Genomic DNA, 20,559 nt, shown 5'->3' with positions numbered 1-20,559 from the left:
TTCATAATGATGTCAGAGCTGCCGGGCAGTAGTCATTAAGGCATATTGCCTAATTTTATTTTGGCACCGACAAATTGGAAGATATTCTTAAAAATAACATAGAATAATTAACTTACAACTATTTACAACTCCTTCCGCTAACCTTTTTTTACTTTCCCTTCTATAATACTAGTCCGATAAAACCCCCACTTACGGTTTACTGAAAAATTCAAATTTCAAAAACCAGCCAGTGATCGAATCTTCTCTTTACCTTCCCCTGTAGACTTGCTCTCCAGGTGTGTGTTGATGTTTTTCTCTGTGCAAACTCCTTCTCTAGACAGGTATCTCTCAGAGTTCTGACCAGTAGCCTACATCTGTTGGTCTTTTGACAGTTTTCACCCAACTGTTCAATTTTTCCCGGTCTTATACTGCCAAAGCATCAGATTGTGTCATTGGCTTTTAATATTGTCAATATACTACATTCAAACTTGACTGGAGTTTGGTATTTTTTAGGAGGGGATAATTTAAACTGATCAGCCTAATTAAAATTTGTTTTTGTCTCCAGGCAACCAGCTATCCTAGCTGCTGGACCACATGTTACATTGTATCTTATGCAGAACACTGGGTACTGTCAGGTAGTTCTGCTGGCTTTTAACTTTCTTAAAAGGTACAGTACACCCACAAAGATCAGCCATTATTATCTTGAATGGTGGAGCAGGCTTGGAAGGCTGTGTCCTGCTCATATTTTCTATGTTTATGTTTTCCAATTTCTTGGGTCAAAATCCTGGAACTCCCAGTCGAGGTCTGCCAGTATCTTTTGAATTTTAGCAATTCAAAAAGGCAGCCCATCACCACTTTCTCAGGGAAACTCTGGATGGACAATAGATATTGCCCTTATCAGCAATGCCGACATGAATGAGAGTTCCTGCTTAGGAATGAAAAAAAAACTCATTTTGCAATAACTATGTTCAGTATCCTACAATTGTATTAAACTGCATTTGTAGTTATTTTGCCCACCTAAATATATAGTCCAACCCACTCTGTAATTTGAGCCACATATCGAATACTAGTTGGCATTTGCTTTAATATTATCTTCATATTCAACCAAATGCTCTTAATATCCACAAACTTGGAATGATTTACATTTTGTGCTGAATTTCATGCTTAACATGGAATTACTGGACATGAAATACTAGACTAATGTGAGTGCATGATATGCAGAATCTTTTTCCCCCACAGTAGCTCAATTGGTCATGTACTGAATTGGGCCAGATTTCCCCAATTCAAATTTCAGCAGGAACTACTCAGCTTCCACCTGTCCTGGAAAAGAATGCTGCATTCTAGGGAGAAACAAGGTTAAGCTATTGTTCACCTGCATGCCTAACCCCAACACTGTAGTCTATTTGCCCACTCTGCTACTCAGGTCTTGTATCATTCTAATTGTGACTTTTGTGAAATAACTTCCTACAAAATGTGGGCATACAAGGTGGGCCACTTTGTGTGTGTGTGTGTGTGTGTGTGTGTGTGTGTGTGTGTGTAAAGACTAAAATTGCTGAAATATTTTGTGTTTGATAGAACTTTAAGTCAAAAAGTGTGGCACTGGAAAAGCACAGCAGGACAATTGACATTTCAGGTGTAAGCACCTCAACTTCGACTCTCCTGCTCCTGGGATGCTGCCTGACCTACTGTGTTTTTCCAGCACCACACATTTTAACGCTGATCTTCAAGATCTGCAATCCTCAGGTTTCCTAGTCACTGCACTATTTTTGATGCTTGCACTATAATGCCCTTCACTTTTCTCAGTCAGGCTTTTAAATCTGTGCATCTCCCTCAAGTGAAGAAATTTCATAACTTGTTGCACCCACATTGGCAATAAATGTCCTGAATATGGAGATCATCTTTCCAGCTAGGGAAATGATTTTGGGTGTGGGAGTGCAGTGCGTGAATTCAGTGAGAAATAGGGAATTAGTTTGTGCTGGAGTCAGGCTAATTGGGCCCACTACTCCTGTAAACGGACTGTCACTTAGCACTCTTATGGCTGATTCTTGAGTTGGTTAAATAACAGTTATACTCTAGGGAAAAAAAATTAGGCCCTCCAGTACTTATCCATTCTCAGGTTCATCCATGCCTTTAATTCCCGTCACCTACCATAATAATCACTCATACCCTCTAGGTCAAGCTATGACCCTCCACTCATCTCCAATCCTATGTTCTCCTCCTCTATTCCCTTAGTGTGTGTACCACTCCATTCCCAACTTACCCATTATCCATCAAAGACCTCGGGAATCATTCAAAGATAAAGTTGAGGACTGTAATTCATACTTACCACATCAAGAAAACTCATTGGGTAATGCTCATTCGATACCTTTAAATCTGTTCTAATACTTAATTGCTTATTTTTTAAAAATCTCTATTCATAATCCCACAAAAAATCTCGTTGTTATTTATTATATTATGGGCCCCACTGTGATAATGAAAGGTTGTGGAAGCATTAATACTGCTATAGAAACTGCTGCACTGATTCTTTTCAGCTCAGTCACAGGCTGTCCGTTTTTCAAAATTTAGAATGAAAAGGATTTAAATAATTTGAAAGCTTGATAGTTCCACGTCATATTTTTTACAGTTATTTGTATTTGCATTAAACATTATAGTACAGGAGTTATGATTTTTTGGATAAACTGTGGAGTTGAATTTCTTTACAAATATCTAGGCCTTTTTCTTCATTTTAGTCACTTGACAATTTATTTACAACTGCCGAACAATAACCACGTAATCTGGATGTTTAAACTAGGAACCTTGCCATATTAAATGACATATGGACTTTTCAGGATCATGAATAGGAAACGTTTAGAGAGATGTGGGCCAAATACAGGCAAATGGGACTAGTTTAGTTTGGAAAACTTGATTGAAATGGGCCCTTTAAAATGATGTCTGGTGATTAAAACTGCACACTATATTCTGGAATCCCTGATCTGCACAACTTCAGTACAGCATGAAATCTAGAACCATTTTTAAGTTGCTATATTACAATTTGCTTGTTCATGACTGTTTGAAATGTTTTTACCCCAACTTCTTACCATTCTCTCACTGTTACTGGATCAAAATGTTGCAACCCTCTTCCTAACAGCACTGTAGGTGTATCTTCACCATATGGTTAAAGGTGATTACTCCCCACCACTTTCTCAAAGGCAGTTGTGAATGAACAATTGTGGCCGGCATTGCTACTGACACTAATATTGCAAAAACTTTGTTTTAAACTGCCAAGTATTTAAAAAATAAAGAATAGATTCTAGTATGCAAGATTAGTGAAGTCCATTGCAGCAACCAGTATTAATCCAATTGGCTTTAATTCATGCCAAACAATAACCACATAATCAAATCTGGATGTTTAAACTAGGAACCTTGCCAAATTAGATGACATATGGACTTTTCAGGATCATGAATAGGAAAGGTTTAGAGGGATGTGGGCCAAATACAAGCAAATGGGACTAGTTTAGTTTGGAAAACTTGGTCAGCATAGACAAGTTGGACCGAAGGGACTGTTTCCATGCTTATGACTCTGCCTAAAATGTTGTTTCCTTGCCTTCACTACCTAGATAGCAAAAGAGTTTTGTCTCCCAATGATGTGGATGAGCCGGTGTTGGACTGGGGTGGACAAAGTTAAAAATCACACAACAGCAGGTTATAGTCCAACAGGTTTATTTGGAAGCGTTAGCTTCTGGAGCGCTGCTCCTTCATCAGCTACTTGGTGATTTTTTAACTTTATCTCTCAATGTTTAACACAAATTGAGATTCAACAAAGAAAAGAAAGAAAAAAATCATTAAAAAAAGGAATGAAACAGTCTCACAATCCCTCTAATATTTTAATTGTAAGCATGTGTTCAGAAACTGTGAACACTGTTCAAATAAGAATGCTAAGAATAACAAAGTACAATTTGAATCATAACTTGCTTTAATGTCAAATGATTATGATCCTCTCCTGGCAAAGTACAATTTTTTTTGAAATACGTAATACGTGACTCAGTTATACTTTTCAGCAAAGGAGGATAAATTCAAGTTACAAAACTCACGCAAATAAAGAAAGCATTTTACACCAATACCTAATACATATGGGTTCCATACCTGTGACAAATGGAAATAAGTTTACAAAACAAAAGTGAAATTTGTGATGACCAGGTTCTTTGTTGCAGCACCTTCCATTTGCATCAAAACTTAAACATTTTTAAAAAATTAATAGGTTAAATAATGCCAAAATATTGGCCAAACCTGTTGCAGAGAAATTTCAGAATATAATACTATTTGTTCCTTTAACACATAGCGTCCTTATGTGACTTAACAAGTTTCAGAACTTACTGACAATATGACAATCTCATACTGCTGTCACAAATAATTTGAGAACCCTCTTTACATACATCATTTGTGATTTGCTAACCTTTATCAAAAAAAATCCTTGAATGCAAAAGTTACGAGATTCTATTAAAAGTCTGCTAGAAAATGGTTCCAAGTAGATAAATATTTCTTTGGTTACATGATAACTCTTTGGCAATTGCAGGCTGAATTGTTAAGCCCTGAAGTTATACCTACACAAAACCTTTCACCAACAGTCTCTCTATGTCGATTTTGTTTTACATACAAGGAAGGAAATGAAACCAAGTTACATTTTCCCTGCGGCACTTCCTCTAACTAATCAAATTTACTTTGTTACACACGGTACTTTCAAATATTCTTTGAAGTAGTCCAGAAGAGATCTTCAGTTTCTCCTACAAGAAGAATACAAGCCACAAAGAGCTGGTCACAGTGACGGCATAAAGCATGTTTAATATTCAATACTGATGTCAGTGCATTAAGCAGTTCTTAACCTGACTGAGCAATGTAAGTCAAAAAAAAGTATACAAAACACAAGACCTAATTTAAGCTTCAGCCAGATTAGATGCTATATACTTGTAAATAGTGAACATATTCCATACAAATTCAAATAGTCTTCCTGGCATTTTCTTTTTAAAAAGTCAAAATACAAGACCCTTCTCTACAGTAGTCCAAGTACAATATCATTTAACCTATATAATCAATTGTTGAAATTTGTATCTTGTGTAAAACAGTTTGGCTTACACCAATAATTGAGCGATTTGAATAGTTTTTTCTAGCCACTATTATTGTTGGACAACCAAAAATAGCTGCAGTGCAGTAACAAGCAAAATTCTAAAGTTTATGAATAAAATACTGACTGATTTTGCCATATATACTCCATAAAAATATAAAAATGGTGAGAAAGGTTGCAAAGTACTTAATAAAACGTGTTGATTGAGTGCAAAATAGTAAATCAGTGAAAGGGTGAGAGAATATTCTTATGCTACATGGATGTCCACGATTGCTACCAATACTACAGCTTCCCTTTTGAAAAAAAATGAAATTAGAAGGTTACATGAACAACAGAAAGTCATGCAGCATAATTGTAACCATGTTCAGTATTCAAAAATTGTCTCTCATTTCATACATTTTTATTATCAGAATTAGAACTCTTGTAACTTTAGTTCTCTTTGTGATTTCTTTCAAAGTTTGCGATAGTTGTGGAATTTTTCTGAGCCAGTTTCTGCTGTGCTCTTTGGTGATCATCAGTGTAGGACTAGATAGTTGAGAAGGCATGGCTCTTGCATAAGGGCTTCTCTTTTTTGGAATAAAATGTTTTGCCTTCCAAGTTAATATGACATACCTGAAACATTAAAGAAATTATGTCAAATAGGAATCTTATACTCCCTATTAATAAGGAACATTCTATACATAATTGATACAAAATTAAGTTTTAAATGTTACACTATAGAGTTGATTTTCATGCAAATATAAAGATTTCTATTTTCTCTCTATTTTGGTATCCCAAATGAATATCATGGAAGTTTTAAGTTTTATACGTTTTCCAACCAAAGTAACAATACGCGTCTGTACTAAATGGGAGTAATATAATATTGCAAAATAATTGCTAATCCTTATTTTACTGAAAATAATCAGTTTGTTGAAGCTTTTCACCTTGCCCTTATCAAAATAATCTGCAAGAAATGCCAATGAAAAGTCAAAGCCAAAATTATACTATAAAAGAGTGTTCTGACTGGTTGACAAGTATAGTGGAGGTGTTGCCATGGAGAATTCACAAGTTAGATGACGACTTATAATTAACTGTAAAGCTTTTTCTAAATTTAAATCGAGGCAGGTTAACTGATTTGTTAAAATTTGGTCTGAGAAATGAACCAGAGAATGGCAGTCATTTGCTTTACTGAAATAAAACTAATGCACCACAACTCAAGCATGCTGTGAATTTTTAAAGATCAGTTTTCTTTTTAAAAAAATACAAAAATGTTTCCTAATTGTCTTTTAATGTTGTTGAATTCCAAGCTAGTTTTTCAGAAATAACCTCCAGAAAATGCTAAGATTTGAACAAAGTAAGTTTAATTTAGGCTCCACATAAAATAAATTAAGTTGCATAATATTTCAGACACAGATCTAAATGAAAACTAATGTACAATTTATGATCTTATTACTTGCTCAAGAGACAAAGTGTTGGATAAGGCGACATTATATGGTGTCGTTAGCTCCTATGGCGCTAATTGAAAATGGGATTGAAGTCTACAGCTTTTATAATAGTCATACCAGATGGTGTAAAAAAGATGGAGGGTTTGAGAGTAGTTGAGCAGGGTGAATTGAGTGAGTGCAGGCTGCTTTAGCTCATATTAGTTTCATGCAGCTAGAAGGAGCACCCCTGCGCTTCCAAACTCCAATTCAAAATGTGAATGTAAAAGCTAACTTATATTTCTGATGGCTGCCTCTAGCACTCACTTTAAGGACAACTAGTGTGAAGCAAATCTAATGGGGGTTGGGTGAAGAGCGACCCACCTCACTCCAAATTCAAATGGAATTTCTATTCATTTCAGCCAGCTGCCAAAGCCAAGTAACAGAAGACCCTCAATATCTTGAAAATGGTCTGAAAATCATACAAATTGAACTTGGCCATTATCATTGAATTCCAAATCATTGTTTTACACCAATAAAATGTTTGCAGCAATATTCAGCTTTTACAAATAGGAATTGAATATGTCCTTGAACCAACAAAACGTGAGTTTGAATAATTTGGAAAGATTTATTTAATTCCTACTTCTTAGTGATCAAATTAAATACAATTTGATGGAAATTTTTGTTATGATTAGACTAGAATGTGACTAAATTAGACTAAATTTATTACTTATTTGAATTATTTATGTATTATGACTGAAATAAAGGAGGATTGGTACCAGACAAAATCCAGACAACAATACTTCATTCACATCATATTCACCACCAATGTATCTGATCAAGATCTTTGAACTGAACTAAATGTGCCATTTTCGCCCTTTAAATTTAAGCAAAATAGATAACAGGTGCCTCTGGAATCAAATATACATTTGATTGCTCTCTTCTTCTTAGTTTAGTTTAGAAAATATCTGTAAATTCGTTAATTTATTTCAAAATGGGAAAGAAAGATAATACTCACTGCACATACAAAACAGGTATCATGCCAGCTGTACCCTAGAGCTTCAAGAAATCTATCACCAGCATCGATCTTGAAGTCACAACCATGACATTTAGTACCAAACATTTTCTCATAATCTAATGAGTAGAAAAAATACTTTCAGATTTATTTGTACAGTACACTGCAGAATCTTTAATATTATGGTAACATTTTTATCAAAGTTAATTTGATAAATTATTGCTTTCAGCTAATGTAGTATCTCTAATGGGTGGGGGCACCACACTTTCAGTAGGATGTCAAGCTTAGAGAGTGCAGAAGAAGCTTACTAGATGGGTACCAGGAATGTTAGCACTCAAGAATATGGAGAGGCTACAGAAGCACAGGTTCTCCTCCTGAAATTAGAGATACTTAAGGGATATTTAAAGATTTAACAGGCACATTAAAACAAAGTTTTTGGTACAGTAATTAAGGAGATTTGTATGCACTGACAGGAAAATCAGTGTTTAGAGGACACTAATTACGGTAATTAACAAGAGAACCAGAGCAGACATGAGGAAGAATTGTATTATGCAAATTAGGGTGTATGCTCCCTGGTTGGAGGAAGATTCAATCAATATTGCTTTAGAAATTTCAGCCCCACAAATGGTTCATCTAACCATATCCACTGTATCAGTCCTAATTATAAGACCACCCTGCATTGTAACCAGCAATTAAAAGTGAGAACTTTAGATTTTTCATTCACTGGCAGATTTATCCAAAAGTTTGCCATTTTGAGAGGATACAAAGTATTATAATAGAATGTTTGATTATTATGAGGTCAGACATAGTATCCCATTGTGAAAAACAGGTAGGAAAGCAGAAGAAAACACAAAAAAGCACTATAAATGAAACTTTATAGGAACATTTTATACCCTGTATACTCTCTAAAACAAAGTGTAGTTATTTTTTAAAAAAGCAAAACATTTTAATGCCAACCTTCATAATTGTTTTCAAAATAAGCATTAAAAACTGCTTTCCTGTTTACAGTATCAAAAATCAAGAATGATTGTGAAGAAACAGCTGTTGTCAACATGGACTTTAAGGCATTTGATAATGTAGCTCTTGACAGATCTCATGGGATTCGGGGTGAGCTGGCTAGATGGATACGAAAAGACAGTAGCTGAGAAGACAGTAGCCATGGATGGGTGCTTTTCCGAATGGAGATCAGTAAGTAGTGGAGTTCCACAGGAATCAGTGCTGGGACCTTTGTTATTTTTAATATATATAAATGATCTGGTGGAAAATGAAGGTGGTATGATTAGCAAGTTTGCATATGATACCAAAATTGGCTGGGTTGCAGATAGTGAGGATTGTCAAGGATACAGGAGGATATAGATAGATTGCAGATTTGGGCAAAGAAATGGCAGATGGAGTTTAATCCAGACAAATGAGAGGTGATGCATTTTGGAAGATCAAATTCAGGTATGACTTGTACAATAAATGGCAGAACTTTTAGGAACATTAACGTAGAGGGGTCTGGGTGCACAGGTTCACAGATCCTTGAAAGTGGCAACACAGGTGGATAAGGTGGTCAAGAAGGCATGTAGCACATTTGCCTTCATCAACCAGGGTATCAAATATAAAGGTTGGCAAGTTATGTTACTACTCTATAAAACTTTAGTTAAGCCACATTTGGAATATTGTGTGCAGCTCTTGTCCCCAGACAACCAGAAGGATGTGGATGCTTTGGAGAGGGTGCAGAAAAGGTTTACTAACACATTGCCTAGTCTAGAGGGGTTTTAGTGAAGATGAGAGGTTAAATAAACTCAGATTGTTTTTACTGGAAAGATGGAGGCTGAGGGGCGACCTGATGGAGGTCCACAAGATTATGAGAGGCACAGATCGGGTGGATAGCCAAAGGCATTTTCCCAGGGTTAAAAGGTCAACTACAAGAGGGCAAAGGTTCAAGGTGAGAGGGGAAAAGATTAGGGGAGAAAAGTGGGGAAAGTCATTCCACAGAGGTGTGGTGGGTGCCTGCAGGCATGTCAGCAAAGTTTAAGGTGTATTTTGATAGATACATGAACAAGAGCTGAATAGTGGGTGAGTGGGGACTTTGTCGGTTGTGAGGACAGCGTGAAACAGGCTAATAGGCTTGAACAGTTGATGTTAAGAAGGAGGGTGTGCTGGAAATTTTGAAAACATGAGGATAGATACGTCCCCTGGGCCAGATGGGATATACCCAATGTTACTACGGGAAGCGAGGGAAGAGATTGCTGCGCCCTCACTGTCCACTGGAGTAATGCCAGATGATTGGAAGGTGGTAAATGTTATTCCCTTATTCAAGAAAGGGAGTAGGGATAACCGGGATTTACAGACCAGTCAGACTTATGTCTGTGGTGGGCAAATTATGATCAGATGGGCCAATGGGCTGAGAAGTGGCAGATGGAGTTTAATTCAGATAAATGTGAGGTGCTGCATTTTGGGAAAGCAAATCTTAGCAGGACTTATACACTTACTTGTAAGGTCTGAGAGAGTGTTGCTGAACAAAGAGATCTTGGAGTGCAGGTTCATAGCTTCTTGAAAGTGGAGTTGCAGGTAGATAGGATAGTGAAGGTGGCTTTTGGTATGCTTTCCTTTATTGGTCAGGGTATTGAGGACAAGTGTTGGGAGATCATATTGCGGCTATACAGGACATTGATTAGGCCACTGTTGGAATATACTGCATGCAATTCTGGTCTCCTTCCTATCGGAAAGATGTTGTAAAACTTGAAAGGGTTCAGAAAAGATTTACAAGGATGTTGCCAGGTTTGAAGAATTTGAGCTACAGGAAGAGGTTGAATAGGCTGGGTCTGTTTTCCCTGGATCATTGGAGGCTGAGGGGTGACTTTATAGAGGTTTATAAAATCATGAGAGGCATGGATAGGATAAATAGATTCCCTGGAGTGGGGGAATCCAGAACTAGAGGGCATAGGTTTAGGGTGAGAGGGGAAAGGTATAAAAGAGACCAAAGGGGCACTGTTTACATGGAGAGGGTGGCATGTGTATGAAATGAGCTGCCAGAGGAAATGGTGGAGGCCAGTACAATTGCAACGTTTAAAAGGCTTCTGGATGGGTATATGAATAGGAAGGGTTTGGAGGTATATGGTCCATGTGCTGGTAGGTGGGACTAGATTGTGTTGGGATATCTAATCAACATGGATGAGTTGGACCGAAGGGTCTGTTTCCCTGTTGTACCTCTCTATGACTTTAAGTTGTATGGTGTATTGGCTTTCATTAGCAGGGGGATGGAGTTTAAAAGCCGCGAGGTTATGCTGCAGCTCTGTAAAGCCCTGGTTAGATCACACTTGGAATATAGAGGAACCTCAATTATCCGAATACCAATTGTCCAAAAATCGGATTATTTGAAGGAGATCTCGAAGTCCCGATGGAAACATTACATCAAAGACGTTTTTCTAACAGTGATTGCGTGTTTTGTTTAGAGTGATTAAACAGGCACCGTCTCCAAATGACTGACCTCCCGGCCTCTCTCTCTCTCTCCACACTTTCCTTTGATTTCTACACAGGCGTGTACCCTAAACCCCCCCTTCCCCAGATAATCTCTCCAACATTGTCCTGTACAGGGCAAAGGTGGAATCCGTCAAAACGTTGCAGTAAAATGTTGTGTGTGCATACATGCTTTTTGGAGACTCACCCCATAAATACAACAGCAGCAGCAGCAGCCTTGTTGTTGGTGTACAGTCCGGCTGCCCCAGAAAGGGGGTGGGCGGGGGATGGTGTTGGACGAGGTTTGGGCAGAGGGCGAGGGGTGGTGTTGGACTGGGTTGGGGTCTGGGCCAGTATTGGGGCCGGGGCGAAGTTGCATGGGGTCGGGGCGGGTATTGGACGGGATTGGGGCGGGGGGTGATGTTGGATGGGGCAAGGAGGCGGGGGGGAGGGGGTGTTGGGTCCGGGGGCGTGGTGTTGGACGGATTTGGGGGAGGGGTTGAGGGTTGGGGCGGGGCCTTGCCACTGTGTGCTGCTGCAGTCTACTGAACGAGGAGCAGACTTTAAACACTCCGAGCCCCAGAGGAATGGCATTTAATCAATTAACCGAATAATCGATTATACGAACGAAATAATGCCTGCCCATCACATTTGGATAATCAAGGTTTCCCTGTATTGTGTTCAGTTTTGGTCACCTCATTATAGGAAGAATGCGGAAGCTCTAGAGAGGGTGAGGAGGAGATTTATCAAAATGCTGTCTGGACTGAAAGGCAGGTCTTAGGAAGAAAGTTTGAAGGAGCTTGGGCTTTTGTCATTGGAGCAAAGAAGGATGAGAAGTGACTTGATAGAGGTGCACAAGATGATGAGGCATAGATAGAGTGAATAGCCAGAAACCTTTTCCCCAGGGCAGAAATGGCTATCATAAGGGGGCATAATTTTATGATAATTGGAGGAAGGTTTAGGGGAGATGTCAGAGGCCGGTTCTTTGCACAGAGTGTGGTGGGTGCGTGGAATGCACTGCCAGCAATCGTAGTAGAGTCAAGATACATTAGAGACATTTAAGCGACACAAGAATGATAGTAAAATGAAGGGTATGAAGGTTAGTTTGACCTTAGAGTAGGATAAAAAGTCAGCACAACATTCAAGGGCCGAAGAGCCTGTGCTGTACTGTCCTGTTCTATGTACTCGCTTGAGACAGTGTAATTATCCGCCTAGGAACTGCATGTCACTGCTCATGGGTTCTTGTGTGGTTGATATAATTAAACAAATTAGCATAGACAGAAAGGTTGCTCTGAGTGTTTTGGCAAGCTTAAATGCAGATAAATCTCCAGAGCCTGATGAAATGTATTCCAGGTCGTTGAGTGAGGCAATGGAGGAATTAGCAGGGACGCTGGAAATAATTTTCAATTCCTCTCTGACCAGAGGAGATGCAACACAGGATTGGAGGACAGCCAATGTGGTTTTGTTATTCAAGAAAAAAGAATAGGAAACTATGAGCTAGTCAGTCTAACTTAAGTGGTGTAGAAATTATTGGAAGCAACTCTGAGGTACAGGATCAATCTGCACTAGGGGAGGCAAGGATTAATTAAGAGTAGTCAGCATGGTTTTATTGAGGGAAGTTCATGTCTGACTGAAAAGGTGAGCAAGTGTGTAGATGATGGCAATGCATTTTGTGTAGTCTACTTGGACTTCAGGAAGGCTTTTAACGTTCCACATGATTATTGCAAAGATGCACTTATAGAAAACAGTTCAAGCTTCACACAATCACAGACTGGCTACAGAAGAGAAGGAGACTATTTGGCCTGTTGTGTCTGCACTGGCTCTTTGAATGAATATACCTAGTGCCTTTACTTCACCTTCTCCCCATTGCCTACATAATTCAAGAGGTTTTGCTAAAACTGTACAAGGCATTAGTCAGACAACAGCTGGAATACTATGAACCATTTTAGGAAGGATATATTGAAAATCAGAGGCAGTCCAGCGGAGGTTCACTTCTCAAAACTTGCTAAGGTTCACTTGGCTGATACCAGGTATGGACAGGCTGTCTTATAAGTAGATTGGGCTTGTACTCATTGGAGTTTAGAAGAATAAAGTGTGGCATTATTGAAATATTTTGAGGGGATTTAACAGGGTAAATGCAGAAAGGTTGTTCCCCCCTTGTGCAAGAGTCCAGGACCAGAGCACATTATCTCAGAATAAGGGATTACCCATTTAGGATAGAGAATGAGGAATTTCTTCTCTCAGAGGCTGGCGAATTTGCAGAATTCTTTACTGCAAAGGGCTGTCAAGACTGGATCATTATGTATATCAAAGGCTGAGATAGATAGATTTTTAAACAGTAAGGGAATCAAAGATTAAGGGCAAGAACAGGCAAGTGGAGTTGAGGATTATCAGAGCAGGTTCAATGGGCTGAATGGCCTACTTTTGTTCCCACATCCATGGCCTTATGGTAATAATCCAATTCCAGCACACACACATTGGAAATCCTCATCGGAAATCTGTAACTGCTGGTTTGTTTATATTCGAAATCTGCACAAGTGGGCCCTGCTGACATACCCATCGTTACTATCTTTCAAATATAAATATCTTGAGTGAAATGCTATGAGACAGGTCAATATGGCATCATATACAAGTAATTCTCTGAGCTTCAAAAGCAACATGTTTATGAATAAAATTTAATTGAAACATCTCATTTATTTTATGTATTTCATTACAGCACCAATTTACTTAAAGACCGTGCAGGACCTTTCAGTAGTTTGCATTGATAAATTCAAAATCTTTGCCCCAGTCTCAATTAAAACATCTGTTTATAGTTTTAAAAGAAAACACAATTCTCTTCATCTTAAGACACAGAGATACTGAACAGAGCAGGTAGCAGTGTGTTGTCAGTGCATTTAGTGGGGCTTAACTGAGTGAGATTGTTGGAGACAAGGTACTCCACAATCCATATGGTTGAACATTGGTGTGTTAGTCGCTGGGTTGTTTGATCTGTGTCCAAGTAATCAGGAAAAAAAAAGTGATTTTCCTGTCTGTTTCGATGGAGCTGTGTTTTGTTTTAAGTTGATGATTTACCAGGATGTTGTCAGGACTGGAGGGTTTGAGTTAGAAGGATTGTGGGAAGTTGAGGAGTGACCTTAGCGGTAAATCAAATTCAATCCAAATAAGTGCAAGGTGTGCACTTGGGCAAAATACTCAAGGCAAGGGAATACATGATGAGCAGTAGGAACCTGGGAATTACCAAGGATCAGAGGGACCTTGGTGTGCATGTCCACCAATCTCTTAAGGTAGCAGGACAGACAGATAAAGTAGTTACGAAGGCATATGGGATCATTAATTTAGAAATGCCCTTATTAGCTGAGGCATAGAGCTTAAGAGTAGCGAGGTTATGCTGGAATTGATAATATGAAGCTGGAATGATGTGATTGCACTGGAGAGGACGCAGAGGAAATTTACCAGGATGTTCCCTCAGCTGGAGAGTTTTAGTTCTGATGAGACATTGGATAAACTGGGGTTGTTTTCATAGGAGAGGAGATTGTGGAGGGTGGGGTGAACAAGATGAAGCTGTATAAAATTGAAAGGCATAGACAGAATAGAAAGGAGCAACCTTTCTCATTGGAGGATGGATCAATGACTAGGGACATAGATTTAAGCTAAGGTGCAGGAGGGCATGAGTGAAGAAAATAAAATCAGAAAGGGTTCAGTAAAGATTCACAAGGATATTATCAGGGTTGGAGCATTTGAGCTATAGGGAGACGCTGAATAGGCTTGGGCTATTTTCCCCTAAAGCACCGGAGGCTGACGGGTGACCTTATTGAAGTTTATAAAATCATGAGAGGCATGGATAAGGTGAATAGCAAGGTCTTTTCCCCAGGGTAGGGGAGTCCAAAACTAGAGGGCACGGGTTTAAAGTGAGAGGGAAAAGTTTTACAAAGGACCTAAGGGGCAATGTTTTCACATAGAGGGGCGCATGTATAGAATGAACTGCCAGAGGAGTGATGGAGGCTTGTACAATTAAAATATTTCAAAGCACCTGGATGGTTATAGGATTAGGAATAGTTGAAAGGGATATGGCTGAATGCTGGCAAATGGGACTAGATTTGTTGTGGTTCTGTTTGCCGAGCTGGAAATTTGTGTTGCAGATGTTTCGTCCCCTGTCTAGGTGACATCCTCAGTGCTTGGGAGCCTCCTGTGAAGGGCTTCTGTGATCCGGCATTATAGTGGTTTGTCTCTGCCGCTTCTGGTTGTCAGTTCCAGCTGTCCGTTGCAGGAAACATCACAGAAGCGCTTCACAAGAGGCTCCCAAGCACTGAGGATGTCACCTAGACAGGGGACAAAACATCTGCAACACAAATTCCCAGCTCAGCGAACAGAACCACAACAACAAGCACCCGAGTTACAAATCTTCTCACAAACTTTGGGACTAGATTTATTTAGGATATCTGGCTGGCATGGATGAGTTGGACTGAAGGGTCTATTTCCCTGCTGGACATTTCTATGGCTCTAAGATGGTGGTGGGAATCTGGAACTCATTGTCTGTAAGAGGCAGCAGCCCTCTTAATACTTAAGAATTTGGATGTCCACATGTAATGCCAAGGCATACAGAGCTAAGAGCCTTGTGCTGGAAAAAGGGATTAGAATAATTAGATGCTTGTTTTCACCCTACACCAACATGATGTGCTGGATGGTCTTTTCCTGGGTTGTCGACCTCTATAACTATCATTTCTAAACAGTTTATTATTGTATGAAACCCTGATATTTTAACTTTACAAATATGTAAACGTGTTTGCATACAATAATTAACACAAAGTTGTGTGTAAATAAATGTGCTAAAACATTAACTTGACTTTTGTGTAAAATTTTAACCCAGATGGAAGCATTGGCCTACTGAAGTATTCTAAAATTTCTTTTCCTTACCTCTCTCACAGTAGGGTTGGCCTTCCTCCATGTAAAAGGCTTTGTTGCGGATGGGGTTTTTACATGCAGTGCAGTTAAAGCACTTAACATGCCATGTCTGCTTCAAAGCATGCATAATTTCCTATTAGCAGAAAATGCAATTTCAATAAAAGAGAAAATTCAAATCTAGAAATAAAATCTATTTATTTCTCTTTTTCAGCTGACCTACCCCTTAAGTTGATTTCAAGTAATGTACTAAATATATTTGTTTAGATATGGCTGCAACAAAATCTTGATATGTAGCCCAAAATCCATTACCCATGTGTCTCTTGCAGAAATTTGGGATGTTTTAGGGTAAGCCAAGTTTAAGTATTACCTTTTTCGCTGATGATTCTCATCCCGTGAATGAATAAACTGTGAATACTACTATTAGATCATTGTGGGAATTCATATCATAGCTAATAGTTACATTTTGACATTTTCATGCTGAAAAGGTGAAGGCAGATGAACGAAGTCTTCTCTCTCATTTTAGACATTAAGTTCCCCTGAGATAGATTAAGCTGTGCATAACAAAACTGCAGTTCCTCACTCCCTATACACATTTGCCCAAAAACATGTTTTTCTCCAGAAAACCTTCTTGCTTCTATCTTCCTAATTAAAATTGGTCAAGATTCCTCAGTTTTCCACATAGGGCTTTTTAAAACCATATACAAGGCACACCAATTAGCAAAGGATCAATGTCTCAGATGTTTTAGGGAATTCACCAGATTAGAAAGACCTTCAATTGCAGCATTTACATTGCTGACAAGATAACATTTACTGCAACAGATAAAATCAATGACACTTTCAAACCTATAGTTCAACATTAATTACAACATTCATTGTTATTCTTTTAAGACTGATAATTGCCAGGCAAAAGTGCACTTACATTCTACACTGTGTTTCAACATTCTAACAAGAAAATCAACAAACATGATAATAGACTGATTCATGGTTTATCTGTTGAGGTTTCCACAAATGTAAGGAAGAGCTCCTGCTGCATATTTTGCTCTCTTTTGATTTACAAGTTGGCTTTCTTTATACAAACCAGTTCCGCATTTAAAATTACAAACATGCAATGTTACTTACACCTACAATCTTCTGTTTGCACTTGGCACAATTGGGGGCATGCTTATTTTCATAACATTTTCCACAGAACACAGAGCCCTTTTCCTCAAAGAATCCTCCCTCAGTCAAGGTCATTTTGCATTGATTGCAAGTAAACTCTTCAGGGTGCCAAGAACGGCCCAAAGCTACAAGATAACGACCTCTAAATAAAGAAAAAACAAAGCCAAACATAAGACTAAGTTCATCTTAATTTTCCTAACTGATGAAGTTTAATGACAATAATATTCCTTCATTATAGTGCAAATATATGACTTTTACAAAACAGATCTTTTGCTTCAGACATTAAGTAGCTTTGTTCTCATAAACCTATCATTATTAAGCCATTTGTATACATTTGCATAGTTAAAAATCACACAACACCAGGTTATAGTCCAACAGGTTTAATTGGAAGCACACTAGCTTTCGGAGCGACGCTCCTTCATCAGGTGGTGACGGAGCATCGCTCCGAAAGCTAGTGTGCTTCCAATTAAACCTGTTGGACTATAACCTGGTGTTGTGTGATTTTTAACTTTGTACACCCCAGTTCAACACCGGCATCTCTGAATCATTTGCATAGTTGTACTACTGAAGATAATTTTGTAAGTCACACATTTGTCCCTTGACTTTTCGTGTTAATATAGCTAAGTACATTTCAGTGTTGCAGTTATACCTACTTTCATAAAACTAAATCCCAAGACACAACAAATATTTCCTCCTTTAGTTATTTTAAAATCCAACATGTTATCATTCATCTGGATAACTTTAAAAATTAAAATGTCAAATAGATGAGGAGTGCCAATGCAAAGGGTATGTACCCTCCTCAGGTGGTGAGTATGGAGGTGGAGGCTAATCCTCTATTCCCAAATCCATGTAGAGAAAGGAGTATTTCACCAATTCGATGATACTTTTAGAAATTAAGGTAACAGCTTGTATTTATACAGTTTGTTTAATACAAAATTATTCCCCAAGATCCTTCAAAGAGTCGTAAATGGACAAACAGGGATTAGACCATAAGATATAGGAACAATTTACCCCATTCAATGAGATCATAGCTGATCTTATAATCCTAAAGTTCACTTTCCTCCCTTTTCCTCATAGCTCTTCATCCTCTTACTGTATAAAAATCTGTCTAGCTTCAGCCTTGAACATACTTAATGACCCAACTGCCTCTCCAGTAAAGAATTCCACTGATTTACTGCTATATTATGATTTATAGAAAAATATTTTTCCTCTTCTCTATCTAAATGGAGGAACCTTTGCTCTGAATTTCTGTCCTCTAGTCCTCAACTCTTCCACAAAGGCAAAATAGCTTTTCTGCATGTAAATTGTCAAGCTCCTTAATAATCTTGTGTTTCAATAAAGGTCTCCTCTCATGCTTCTAAATTGCAAAGAATACAAGCCCAAACTACTCAAATTCTCCCCATAAGAAAATCCCAGAATCAACCTCATGAACCTTCTCTGGACTACCACCAATGCTAGTAAATCTTTCCTTAGACAAAGGGATCACAACTTCCACAGATTCCAGGTGTGGTCTGACCAGAGACTTGTATAGTTTAAACTTCATGTTTATGTGCTATTCCTTTTGAAACAAAGGCCAACATTCCATTTGCTTCCCCTATTATGTGCTGAACTTGGATGTTAGTTTCTTGTAATTTATTCACAAAGATCTGCCAATCCCTATGTGAAACAGCTTTATGAATTCTTTCCCATTTAGACAATATTTAGAGCCTTCTATTCTTCTTGCCAAAGTATACAATCTCACATTTTCCTACACGATATTCTATTTGTCTAGTTTTTGCCCACTCACCTAATTAGTCCATATCCCTCTGTAGACTCATTACATCAGCTAACTTGTGTTTCGTGTTAGCTGCATACATGGAAATAATACATTCACTTCCATCATCTAAGTTATTAATATACTTTGTGAATAACTGTGGTTCCAGCATGATTCCAGTGACACTCTACTAGTTACAGGATACTGTTCTGAAAATAAAGACCTTCTCCCTACACTCTTCGTTAGCCAGTCTTCTATCCTGTTAATATACTACCACCAACACCATGGGCTCTTATTAAGTAGCCTAATGTGTGTACCATATCAAATGCCTTTTGGAGATTCAAATATATTACATTGGTTCCCCTATATCTATCCTGCTCATTACCTCCTTAAAGAACTATAATAAATTTGTCAAGCACAATTTGATCTTCTATTACATCTTAGACTCCAGCACGTTCCTAACGATAAATACTAAGCTAAGTAGCCTCGACTACCTGTTTTGTCTTCCTTTCTATGTGAATAACTGTCACATTGACAGCTTTCTAATTCTGAAACTTTTTCAGAACCTAAGGATTCTTGAAAGATTGCTACTAATGTAACTGCTATCTCTGTACCTAATTCTTCTAAAATCTGTGGATACAACCCATCAGGTCCATTCAGTCTGAAGGCTCATTAGTTTCCCAGAGTATATTTTCTCTAGTGATAGATTTAGTGCCCTCCGACCCTTGACTATTTAGTATTTCTGAATGCTAGAATTGTCCTCTACTATGAAGAGTGATGCAAAACATTTATTCCTGGCTCCCTTTTATTTCCCAGCCTTATTTTAAAGTCATAAAGGTCGACACCACACAAAGGCCCTTCAGTCATCGAGTCTGCACTAGTCAAAAACAACCACTTAATTATTCTAGTCCAATTATCCAACACTTGGCTAATAGCCTTGTATGAGGAGAAAGTGAGGACTGCAGATGCTGGAGAACAGAGCTGAAAATGTGTTGCTGGAAAAGCGCAGCAGGTCAGGCAGCATCCAAGGAACAGGAGAATCGACGTTTCGGGCATAAGCCCTTCTTCAGAAACGTCGATTCTCCTGTTCCTTGGATGCTGCCTGACCTGCTTCGCTTTTCCAGCAACACATTTTCAGCTCTAATAGCCTTGTATGCCTTAGAATCGTAAATGTACATCTAATTACTTCTTAAATGTTGTGAGAGTTTCTGTCTCTTCCATCCTGAAAGGCAATGAGTTTCAGATTCCCACCATTCTCTGGATGAAAACATTTTCCCTAACAACCCCACTAAACCTCCTGCCCCCTACCATAAATCTAAGACTTCTACTGATCCCTCCACCAAGGGGAAAAGCTTCTTCCCATCTACTCTGTCTACATCCTTTGTAATTTTATAAATCTCAATTAAGTTCTCCCTCAGTCTATCTAGCTCCAGCGAAAACAACCCCAAACTTTCCAATCTCTCTTCTCAATTAAAACTTTCTTGGTAAATCTCCTTTGGTTCCTCTCCAGTGCTATCACATCCCTCCTATCATGTTTCCAGAAATGCACACAACACTCTGGTTGTAGCCTACCCAATGTTTTATACAGTTCCAAAATCACTTCCCTGCTCTTAAATGCTATGCTTCAGCAGATAAAAGCAAGTATCCCATATACCTTCTTAACCACTTATCTACCAATTCTGCTACCTTAAGGGATTGGCATAAATGCACATCAAGGTCACTCTAATCCTCGATGCTTCCCAGTGTCCTACTGCTCATCATGTATTCCCTTGCTTTGTCTGTCCTGTCCTGTCCCAAGTGCATCACCTCA

General features: G+C 38.5%; 1 protein-coding gene across 2 annotated transcripts in view; it reads right to left on the bottom strand.

Moving 5' to 3' along the window:
• Positions 1–3,661: 3,661 nt before the first annotated feature.
• The window catches only part of pdlim7 (PDZ and LIM domain 7), a 144,671-nt gene continuing 127,773 nt past the window's right edge, over positions 3,662–20,559 (bottom strand). For both annotated transcript variants that reach the window (XM_087995373.1, XM_043703722.2), the window contains exons 7-10: positions 16,958–17,138; positions 15,851–15,971; positions 7,496–7,611; positions 3,662–5,689 (exon numbers count right to left, since the gene is read on the bottom strand). In XM_087995373.1, the coding sequence (XP_087851499.1) occupies positions 5,603–5,689; positions 7,496–7,611; positions 15,851–15,971; positions 16,958–17,138 (505 nt within the window). In that variant the 3' untranslated portion in view covers positions 3,662–5,602. The remainder of the gene's footprint in view (positions 5,690–7,495; positions 7,612–15,850; positions 15,972–16,957; positions 17,139–20,559) is intronic.

The sequence above is a fragment of the Chiloscyllium plagiosum genome, unplaced genomic scaffold (genome assembly GCF_037043375.1).
Source record: "Chiloscyllium plagiosum isolate Xiang-an unplaced genomic scaffold, Cpla_swu_hap1 HiC_scaffold_16, whole genome shotgun sequence".
Lineage (NCBI taxonomy): Eukaryota > Metazoa > Chordata > Chondrichthyes > Orectolobiformes > Hemiscylliidae > Chiloscyllium > Chiloscyllium plagiosum.
This window is presented reverse-complemented; position numbering and strand designations above follow the sequence as displayed.